This window comes from Solanum tuberosum, unplaced genomic scaffold (genome assembly GCF_000226075.1).
Source record: "Solanum tuberosum cultivar DM 1-3 516 R44 unplaced genomic scaffold, SolTub_3.0 scf00298, whole genome shotgun sequence".
NCBI classification, from domain to species: domain Eukaryota; kingdom Viridiplantae; phylum Streptophyta; class Magnoliopsida; order Solanales; family Solanaceae; genus Solanum; species Solanum tuberosum.
This window is the reverse complement of record NW_006239219.1, coordinates 802,461-814,623: the sequence shown is the minus strand read 5'-3', so window position 1 is coordinate 814,623 and position 12,163 is coordinate 802,461. Positions and strand designations below refer to the sequence as shown.

The 12,163-nt window shown below is 32.2% G+C and overlaps 1 protein-coding gene across 1 annotated transcript; it reads right to left on the bottom strand.

The window, feature by feature from the left end:
- Positions 1-6: 6 nt before the first annotated feature.
- LOC102588950 (receptor-like protein 12) lies at positions 7-2,486 on the bottom strand (the record flags this gene model as incomplete). The annotated part of the gene is made up of 2 exons (XM_006359386.2): positions 1,207-2,486; positions 7-1,172 (listed from the first exon to the last, which is right to left on the bottom strand). Coding segments are annotated over exons 1-2 (2,388 nt in total), but the record flags the coding sequence as incomplete, so codon positions are not given.
- Between the last annotated feature and the right edge of the window lie 9,677 nt (positions 2,487-12,163).

Genomic DNA, 12,163 nt, shown 5'->3' with positions numbered 1-12,163 from the left:
GTTTAAGACTGCCAGAAAGTTCATTCTTGTCAATTCCTGTGGAATCTTTCCAGTGAGCCGATTCCAAGAGAGATCTAAAGCTTCAAGCATACTCAATTGTCCTAGTTTCATTGGAATATCGCCTCTGAGATTGTTACTGGATAAATTGAGTAGCCAAAGTGAGCTGAGATCCTTTAGTGTTTTCGGAATCACACCTTCAAAATGATTGCTTGAGAGATCTATGGTTGTCATAATTGTGTTGATTCTTTGTAGCTCAATATCCTGCCCTTTGATTACCAAACTCACTGAATCCTCATAGGATGTGACAAATTGCGAATTCAACATAGATTCCATGTACATGAAATTTCCTGCGTCCTCACCATCTAATTTGATCATTGCCTTGAAGTTTCCAAAAACTTTTGCAGGAAGTGAGCCACTGAAATCATTACGAGAAAGATCAAAAATTCGCAACTTGGGAAAGCAAAACTTAGTCTGACACGTACTTATAGGTCCATGGAACTTGTTCGACTTTAATATAAGGACCTGCAGCTCTTGAAGAGTTCCGAGCCAAGCTGGAAACGTGTCATTTATAGCATTGTTCCCTACATCAAGGACTTGTAGACCATTACAATTGAGCAACGACACAGGAACAGGTCCTTCAAATCGATTACCATTTACGACAATGGTACTCAATAAAGTGCTCTGTGCACATAAATGGGGAAGACTCCCTGTGAAATTGTTCCTTCTTAAGTCTAGCACCGTTAGACTAGCCATGCTTCCCAAGCAATGTGGAACTGAGTCACTGAAGTTGTTGCGTGATAAATCTAATAAGATAAGCGAACTCATGTTACAAATGGATGAAGGTAGTGTACCCTGAAGGAAGTTAAATTTCAGATCAAGAAACTGTAGGTTATAGTAATGAAATTGTGATAGGTGGCCTGTCAATGAATTATGAGAAAGGTTTAGGAACTGCAACGAGTCCCACCTCATGCCGCTAAACCAGTCAGGAATTTGACCACGAATCTTATTGTTAGAAATATCCAAGTACACCAGTGTCTTTACATTTCTCAAGAAGTATGGAAAATCCTTCAGTTGACAAGATGATAAGAATAAAGATGATAGGTTAAGAAAGGTGATATTCATTCCCTCATCAATGGTGATGTTATTTGATGAAATGTCAAGGGTTTTAAGGTTTGTTGAGATTTCACAAGTGATTGAGGAAAAGACCACTGAGTTGATTATTGCTTAAATGCAGTTCTTTTAATGTTGGGTTTGTTTTGATCACTTCATCGGCAAGTCCTCTGAATCGGTTATGTTGGAGCGACAGTGAAGGTAGCAAAGGTAGGCTAAACACCCAAGATGGTATGGTACCATTCAGTGAGTTGTAAGACAAATCCACATAAGTTAGATTTTGGAGCATGCTTGGGTTGCTAGGCAGTGGGCCAGATAGGGAATTACTCGACATGCCTAAGTATTCAAGATGTGTCAAGTTTAAAATTGAAGCGGGAAATAGACCGATGAAGCTGTTTTCAGAAAGATCTAAACAACGTAGCTCTTTGAGGTTAGAGAAAACATCAGGAATTTCACCTGAAAAGGAGTTGTGAGAAAGATCTAAATAACGTAGCTCTTTGAGGTTAGAGAAAACATCAGGAATTTCACCTGAAAAGGAGTTGTGAGAAAGATCTAAATAACGTAGCTCTTTGAGGTTAGAGAAAACATCAGGAATTTCACCTGAAAAGGAGTTGGAGGAAAGATGTAAATGTGTGAGGTGCTTCAATTTAGAAATTGTGGAAGGAATATGGCCAGTGAAATGATTAAAAGATAAATCCAACCTCGTAATTTGTGTTAGGTTGCCAATGGAATCAGGAATTGAACCAGCGAATTGACATCCTTGGAGGTACAAGATATTCAAGGAACTCAAGGTGCCAATTGAATCAGGAAGCTCACCAGAGATTCCTGTGTATGAAATATCCAACTCCGTTAAGGAGAGAGAAAGTATCTCCAGATTTGTGAAGTTCTGAAGCATTGCTTCAAATGTTCTCTCATCAAGTTGTAATCCATAACTATCAGAAAGATCAAGTGAAACCAAATTGGAAAGGTATGAGATTTCTGTTGGGATTTTCCCACTAAAGTAAGCATCAGAAAGGTTGAGATGCCTCAAATTTTTCAATCGGCCAATGTTATGTGGGATTGAAGAAGAAGAAGAAGAATAATTGAAGTCATTGCCAGCAAGGTTTAGTGTCTGGAGATGATGGAGTTGGAAGAGGCTGCTATTGGGATGAATACTTCCACCAAGCTGACTACAACTAAGGTCTAACCCGATAACATGACCGTTTAATAAGTCACAAGTGACTCCATCCCAACTGCAGCAATCCCTACTCTCATTCCAAGACTTTGTTTTTGGGAAAGAAGCTCCATCACACAGAAAACTAAAGTACTCTTCGGACATATTTTGAAAGGATTGCTTAAACTGAAGCAAAAGCAGAAGCTTCAGTGGGAGAGCAAAGATGATGATCAAAAGGAGAAGAAAAGCATTCACTTATTAGCAACACAAAACACAGAAATGAATAAAAGAAAAGAAACGTCCCATTTTTGTTTGTTTGTTTTCAGCAAATAACAGGATGGTTGTTCTCTTTTTACAAATCAATCAGCATTATCCACATGTATATACTAGTTTTAGTTGTCATACATAAATTGAATACCTATAACATACTGATTAATGTAATCCTACAAGTAAAGTTTCAACAATATAGGATATACGCAGATCTTTATGAAGTAAGAATACAAACAACAAGAATTTTCAATGAAAAAATATAATATTAAGTTAAAATAATCAAATCTTACTCAAAACATTAAGAAGATTATACAATGGTATTGAAATAATTGCGCTGAATTTGATAAGTTGATATAATATTATTAAAATGGTATTGATTTCGCTACATCAAAAATGATTTATAACGGCAATTAATTAAGTTTAATGGCCGTTAAATATGTAGTTTTAACGGCAATTAACACTTTTTGCATATGTCCCTAAAGCTTTTTGCGACATTGGATCTAATGACACTTAACTAATACCGGCAAAATCTTTAACACTCTTTAATAATGTGTATATTTATTGCCGCTAAAAGTTGTTTTTGTTGTAGTGTTTGTTGCAGTGCTTGTAATTCAAAGAATACACCAAAAAACAAATTTGATCTTTTTTTTAACACCCAACAATTTATTTTGCATAATGCAAAAGGTTTTACCGTTTGGTAGGCTTTAGAATATTCGATAATGAATAAATAAAAATAGTAATAGGAATGATGAGTACTACTCACTTCTAACAACTTGTTACTCATATTTTGTAGTGTTCCACAAGACTTTTTAGAGGACGGAGAAGACTTCACAAAATAATACTCTCTATGTCCAATTTTCTCTAGATATTGAGTTCATTTCGAGGTCATTAACTATCGCTGCAGTGTGTGTTAGGCAAGATGATGTGAAGTTGGTCCCATTATGTGGAAAAATTTCTGCAGAACTTCTAAGAATTTTCCAATGAGAGAAACTATTTCTTGACTAAGTCAAGTGAGGAAAAAAATGAACAATAATACCGTGTGGAATTTTATTTATTTTTCTTTATTTGCTTTTTATTCTAAAATTTTGTTTGATATGTGTCTTAATCTTCTGCTTAATTAGCATGTTTTGAATAACTTGGTGAAGATCATTTTATGAGAAATTTCCAAGACTTTTCATATTTAGTTAATGAGGGAATCTCCATCTATATGATACAGTTCAAACTTGAAGAGATGGAGAATAACCAAAGTAGTAGAGAGGCTGTTTTTGTAGACCACTGCAAGAAAAATGTGAATTACATTGGGATTTTTCTGGGAATTATTAATGAAAATTTGCAGGAAAATATGTTTTCTACGGATTTTCCTATCAAAAAGAATCCGAAGGTAATACCTTCGTACGTAATTATTTCCTGTGAATTTCAAAATCCCCAAGTAATTTACTTAGGGATTTAAATTTCGCAGGTAAATAACTTGCGATTTTTCTTGCAAAAAACACCAAAAATATCCCAAATTTTTTCCAATTTATTCGCAAGTAAATCCGTGTAAAGATATTCTAATTAATCTTTAAAAATTTCTTGTAAATAATATTAATTATTATTTCCCAGTTACATCTAACACCACTCACCCCACTGCCCACCCATTTATTGTTAGGTACACAAGACTTTTCACATTAATTAGTTAATGAGGGAAACTCCATTATTCTTCATATATAGGACCGTCTCGTATTAACTAGCAGACGATGACTTCTAAGTCTTTAAGCCAAATTCATGATATGCTTGAAGTTTGATTCATCAATTACTAGTGATTACGATAAGGAATGCTACTCTTTCTATTTCATGCTTCTTCTATATGCTTATTGCACTTTTTTTTTCAATTTTTTTTCTATAAATGAACTATGTTGCTCAGGCTCTCCTAAAATATGATAATGTTGCACCAATGTTGGTTCCTTAAAAAATACACAACTTTTGAAGAATCTAACACGTACCTGTTGACATTTTAAAATAATCTAAGTAACATAGTTTTTAAGATAGTACTAGCTTTGATGCACGTGCATTGCACATGAATGCTAAATCATGTAGTACACTATATTTTAAATTAAATAAATAAATATAATATAACATATTATAAATTATAGAAAAATATACTAAATTAAGTGTTTTAAGTTGAAAATATTATAGCAATTTAACATTAGTATAGATGGATAGGTAGAAATTTGAACTCCTATTTTAAGTCATTCTTGTCTAACTTTCCATCAACATCTCTTCTTCTATTTTCCACAATACTTTTCAAAGAGAGAAACTATTGTATGACCAAGTCAATTGAGAAAAATAAAAATAAATGAGCAATAAAGACATGATGTTACTCCATTTCATCTTACATATTATGACAAGAAGGGACACTTTAATCAAGTGAAACCAAGTTGTATGAATGCAATAAATTTTAGTGCAATTTTCTACGGAATTTATATAATCATAAAAAGTCAAGACGTGTCATTGAACCAATTATGAGAACAGTTAGGGTACGTTCGGGATAGAGAAACCAATCGTTAGAATGCAATAAACTTTTATGGAATTTAATTTATACAATATTCCGAGTTAGTGATTAGTTGTCTCTTCTGCTATTTCAAACTTGTTAGGTACCCAATAGTTTTCAATCACATTAAGCTAATGAGGGAAAATCCATCAATATTCCATTCCACCAAAGGAAATAAGGGATACGGTACCAACATGGGTAAGTGGTGCACTCGGGTTCGAGCCCTGGGTATGGAGAAAATTTTGTTGGGAGCGCCACCCCCAAATGGGCCCTGCAGAGCGCGATCCGAATTTAGTCGGAACTCCAATGTGGGCTCCAGACACCGGGTGGAAAACCAAAAAAAAAGAGGATACGGTAATGTAACTAGCGGACGATGACTTGTAAGCCTTGAAGCCAAAGGGGAAAAAGATTATGATAATCGGGATTGATGTACAATTGAATCACAAAGTTGAAGAAAGAAAAAGTTTAGAAAAACTGAATCACAAAGTTCATTTCGAGGTCATTAACTATCGCTGCAGTGTGTGTTATGCAAGATGATGTGAAGTTGGTCCCATTATGTGGAAAAATTTTCTGCAGAACTTCTAAGAAATTTCCAATGACGGAAACTATTGCTTGACTAAGTCAAGTGAGGAAAAAAATGAAGAATAATTAAAGACATGATTTAATTTTTTTTCTTTTTCTTTTATTTGCTTTTTATTCAAAATTTTGTTTGATATGTGTCTTAATTTTCTGCATAATTAGCATGTTTTGAATAACTTGGTGAAGATCATTTTATGAGAAATTTCCAAGACTTTTCATATTTAGTTAATGAGGGAAACTCCATCTATCTGATACAGTTCAAACATGAAGAGATGGAGAATAACCAAAGTAGTAGAGAGGCTGTTTTCGTAGACCACTACAAGAAAAATGCGAATTATATTGGGATTTTACTGGGGATTATTAATGAAAATTCGCAGGAAAATATGTTTCCTGGAAACATATTTAAAACCTTCGTAGGTAATTATTTCCTGTGAATTTCAAAATCCCCAAGTAATTTACCTAGGGATTTAAATTTCGCAGGTAAATAACGTGCGAATTTTCTTGCAAAAAACACCAAAAATATCCCAAATTTTTTCCAATTTATTCGCAAGTAAATCCACGTAAAGATATTCTAATAAATCTTTAAAAATTTCTTGTAAATAATATTAATTATTATTTCCCAGTTACATCTAACACCACTCACCCCACTGCCCACCCATTTATCTTGCATACCATTTTTCATACCATTCATCACATACCACTTGAACACAATTTTAATTCCCCCACACCAGAGTGCCCAGTTGAATTTGTTGGTGCCCACCTATTTATTGTTGCTCTTTGAAATTTTATTCTACTTGTGTTTAGTCGTAGCATTATAAATGCTAATCTTTTCATGTCATATCAATAAAGTAAAAAAAAATATTTTAAATGTTGGCTAAAGTTCATTTGATTTAACTCTTACAAAGTGAAACTATATATTTAAAATAAATCACCACCACCCAACATATCATGAAAATTTTATGCTTACACTTTCTATGAGATAATATCCATAGCTAAGCATATTAAACGTAGACAAAATTTATATTATACATACAAAGTTCTTATAAATAAATAATTGAAAATATAAATAAATCTATAAGTTAAATTAAAGTGCAAGAAAGTTATAACCAATAATTGATAGTACATCTTATTAGGTATTTGTGGTTTTATAATTTTAATTTATCTTTTAATAATTATATTTTAATATACTTAATAATAAATATTTGCAAATAAATAACATTTAATAACTTACTATAGAGAAATTATATCATATTTAATGCTTGTAAGAAAAAATTATATATAAATTTGATATATAGTTAAAATTTATTTATTTTTCATTTAATATAATTCTATCAACTAGGGGTTGATTAAAATTCACATTAATAATGTATATAATTTAATTTTACTCTACTTAAACAGTGATTGACTTATTCAATAATACGAAATTTAATATAAAGTAATATCTAATAAAAAATAAATATATTTATGATAGTTATTTTTCTAAGGATAAATAACTAGCCATATAATTTTAATGCTTTGTATCTTTCAAAAAAAAAAAAAAAAACGGCATCATTGGTTTTTAGGACTAAATTTTGTAACTATATATAAGTTAAAAATATTGTTCATGACCTTTGTGGTAATGTTCCAATATAGTGTTAGATTAATATTATTGTATAATAATTTATTTAATCTAAAAGTAGAGTATATATTTAACAATAAAATTCTTTCTAATGTCATTGCTATTTTTTATATTATTATAGTTTTAGATTTTGTTAAATATATTTTAAAGAAAATATTTCTTGAAGACTCCAAATAAAAAAATCCTTAGATTCCAAGAAAATTCTTCCAATTAAATTGTATTTAAAAAAATTCAAGTATCCATTCCTCTAAAAATCTTCAACCAAATTCACAACAATAAAATCCCCCAAGTGATTCTCCAAGTAAGAAAATTCCCAAGTAAATCCTCAAGAAATAAATTCCCAACAAAATTCGTAGAACATGAATCCTCAGGTAATAACACGTATAAAGTTATTTGCAAATAAATTTCAAGTAATTATTTCTAGCTAAATCCGCAAATAGGTTTTTCTAGGAATTTTCTTGCAAACATACTAAAAAATAATTTTTATATTACTTGCGAATTTATCTATGAAAATGCTACTTGCAAATTATTTTTCCCAAATAATTCCCCAGGTAATAATTTTGTAAAAACGGCGCTAAAGTTACCTTCCAATTTTTCTGGGAAATTATTTTTCGCATGTAGAGAAGTCTAGAATTTAGGAATTTCATATTTCCGCAGGAAATATCTGCGAAAATAATCCCCAAATGAAATTCTCAGGTAATTTACAGTTTTCTAGTAGTGAACCCTCGACTGAAGATAAATGTGTAGTGATCTACACTACTTTAGGGGTAGTTAATTAATGGCTATAGCTTAATTGCTACTAAACATGTATTTTTAGTGGCAATTAGCACTTTTGTAAGTTCCCTAAAGCCTATAGAGACATTGAATCCAATGACAATTAATTAATACCAGTAAAGATTTTAGCACTCTTTGTTAATGTGTATATTTATTGTTGCTAAAGCTTGTTTTTGTCGTAGATTTGTAGTGAAATGTAGCCTATGACCACTGATTCCCACGTAAATCCACTGATTAATTTATTCACTTTTGTCATTTTATTTTAAAATGTAATGTTTTATATTTGTTTTAAAGTGCCTACTTGGGAGAGCAAAAATGATGCTCAAAGGAAAGAAGAAAATCATAGACTTATTAGCAACACAAAACAGAGAAATGAATAAAAGAAAAAAGACTCACCATCTTTCTTTTTTTGTATTCACCAAATAACAGGATGTTCTCAGGGATTAGAGTATGTAAGAGAATTCGATGATACACAAAGCAGAAGAATACAAAATAATAATAAATTTGATGTTAAAATTATAGTTTTGCAAGTTTTATACGAGAAATTTAAATTCTTTGCGAGTTTAAGCGAATTTGTTATTTAATCAAGGGCAATTTCGAGATTTGCATAGGGCATGGGATCATGCTATTCTTGGGAGACGTTCTTGAACACAAAAACTATCTTTTAACTCATTTTAAAATCCAATTTCTCATTTAAAAAATCACAAGTAGATTGTACGAATCCAAGCAGTTTCATAACTTAAAAATTAAAAATAATGGCTACAATAACTCCCAATTCAATCTCATTCTCAATCTTACCCTCAGTTAATCCTCTTTTCTCCTTCCTCTCCCTCTCTCCAATCCTCTCTCCTTTTCGCCGCCGGAAACCGCTTTCCTTCAAAAAATACGACTCTTATTCGGACTCCAATGGATGAGGAACATGCAATCGGTCTGATAAGAACATTGAGAGAGAGTTCCCTTAGAATCTTTCCAGTGAGCCAATTCCAGAGAGCATTTTGCCCAATATACTAAAGTAAGTGTTTTAAGTTGAAAATATTATAGCAATTTAACATTAGTATATATGGATAGGTAGAAATTTGAACTCCTATTTTAAGTTATTCTTGTCTAACTTTCCATCAACATCTCTTCTTCTGTTTTCCACAATACTTTTCAAAGAGAGAAACTATTATATGACCAAGTAAATTGAGGATAAAATAATAAATGAACAACAAAGACATGATGTTACTCCATTTCATCTCCATGTGACAAGAAGGGACACCAATTATGACAACAGTTATGGTACGTTTGGAATAGAGGAAACCAAGCTCCATGGAATCTATACAATCATAAAAGGTCAATATTCCGAGTTAGTGATTAGTTGTCACTTCTGATATTTTTAAACTTGTTAGGTACACAATAGTTTTCACATTAAGTTAACGAGGGATCAAAAACCATCAATATTCCATTCCACCTAAGGAAATAAGGGATGCGGTAATGTAACTAGTGGACGATGACTTGTAAGCCTTTAAGCCAATTTCCTCAAAGACTATGTAACAAATCTAAATTCGCAACACAAATACTCAAGTAATATGTAATCATTGATAGCCAAATCACGAAGGCAACACTTCAACTATAGAATTACAATGGAAAATACTGAAATAACAAGTAACTAAAGATAGAGATAAGAATGTGGATGAAAAGCTTAGACTCTAGAAAGAGATGGGAGAAACAAACAATTTCTTTCACAATCTGCATATATAAACTCCCAAAACCGCAATGCTTACCCCTTTATCTCTACTCAACCTGGATTCCAAGCAAACCTATTGTTGGGCTGTCTTATCCACTTCGTGGTTTAGCCTCGGGCCCAACAGCTTGTCTAACCTCTCGGCTATCCGTGATCACAACAGACTAGAAGGGGAAAAAGATTATGATAAATCGAGATTGATGAACAATTGAATCACAAGATGAGTACTACTCATTTCTAACAACTTGTTACTCATATTTTGTAGTGTTCTACAAGACTTGTTAGAGGACAGAGGAGACTTAACAAAATAATACTCCATATGTCCTCATTTTCTCTAGATGTTGTGTTCATTTCGAGGTCATTAACTATCTCTGCAGTGTGTGTTACGCAAGATGATATGAAATTGATCCCATTATGTGGGAAAAAATTCTGCACAACTTCTAAGAGAGAAACTATTTCTTGACCAAGTCAAGTGAGGAATAAAATGAACAATAATACCGTGTGGTATTTTATTTTTATTCTTTTGTTTGCTTTTAGTTCAAAATTTTGTTTGATATGTGTCTTTATTTTATTTTTATTCTTTTATTTGCTTTTAGTTCAAAATTTTGTTTGATATGTGTCTTAATTTGAGTTAATATCTCATATGGTCATTCAACTATGCACTATTTTCTCAGAAAGTCACTCAACTTTGATTTTTAACTTCAAAGTCACTCAACCATAAGTTTTTTCTCCGAAAGTCACTCAACTATGAGTTCTTTTCTCAGAAAGTCACTCAACTTTGATTTTTAACTCAAAAGTCACTTAACTATGAGTGTTCACTTACAAAGTCACTCAATCTATTTAATTGATTTTTTTTCATTAAAAACTTACAAACATGAAATTTTTATTTCTAACTAAAATTATAAAAAACAAAAAGATATTCATTTAAACCATTTAATAATCCGATCCGTTAGAAATATATTATTTTGATGATTTAATTTTTTTTTTCAACTAAATTTACTAACATGTATTTTTTATTTCTAACCAAATTTTTTACAAAATAAAAGGATATTCATTTAAACCAATTAATTAATTTAACTATAGCACTCTAAAATCAACAACATGTAAAGACCATTTTACAAAAAAAAAAAAAAACATGTTGTTTTATTAGGAAAATATATTATTTAGACTGATTTTAGAGTCGCCACTTAATTTTTAGAGAAAAATCAAGAAAACTATTTTTTCAATAGATTAAACTGGGAATCAATTTGAAAATATAAGGGGGTTCGAGGGTTCATATTAGTATTCTAGGAAGGGTGTGAAAGCACCTAGAACACCCGCTAATGCGGTTATCCGACGATTAATTATTTGGCTAAAATAGATTAACTTAACTTAAATTGCAAATTAGAACTATTTTATAGTTAGAACTATTTTAAAGGGGAGATATTTAAATATTATCTAAGTGAACTATCTTGCAAAATTATTTCTTTAAATCTTGTTAAGAACTAACTGATTTAGTTAAACTATTAAATCAAAATGGGCGTCTTTCGGGGATTTGAATTTTTTGACCTTGAGATTAGCGGCAAATATTTAACAAGCACACGAACACAATAAAGCAAAGAGGGAAAGAGATTTGAGCCCAAGTATGGTTTTTTTCTGTCCACCTGGACCAGTACTTGGGACCACTTTCGTTTTGGGCTTTCGGCCCATTTGAGTCACTGTCACGCCCCGAACTTACACCCTGGGCGGGACCGGCACCCGGAGACCATTGTTGGCCCCAAGCGAACCCTTGGCCTGACTTTCTTAACTCAGCGGAAACCTAACTCAACAAAATAACTCATGTCATGCAAGGACATAAAACAATTTAACTGATAAAAATCTCGCCCAAAAGGGCAACTCGAGTCTCAAAATAGAATATTTACATATATACATAGATGAGAGACGCAATACTAACTGACTGACTATCTATGAAGCCTCTACAAATACTGAGATGGATGTTGGGACAGACCCCGCAACATCCTAACAAAACAAAACTAGGAACACAAAATAACCGAGTCCTTCGGAAAGCAAGGAGGCTCACCACTGACTCTGGAGTGCTCCGCTGGATCAACGGCGTGCAGGATGCTGATCCTGGGTACCTGTATCTGCATCGTCATAAGATGTAGGTCAACTGGCATCAGTACATGAAATGTATGAGTATGCGAGCTGGAAAACTAAGCAACAAAGGCTAGAAGGAAAAAAAATCTAGAAGAAACTGAATAGCTTACCTGACTCAACTCAACTCAACCTGACTGACTTCTTTCAATATAAGGCAAATTTTAAAACAAGTGCGATATAAAAAAAGACTGCTTAAAACATGCTATAAACTCTGTGTGTATGCAAAGATACAATAAGCCTGAGATGTATATAGAAATACAAATGAACTGA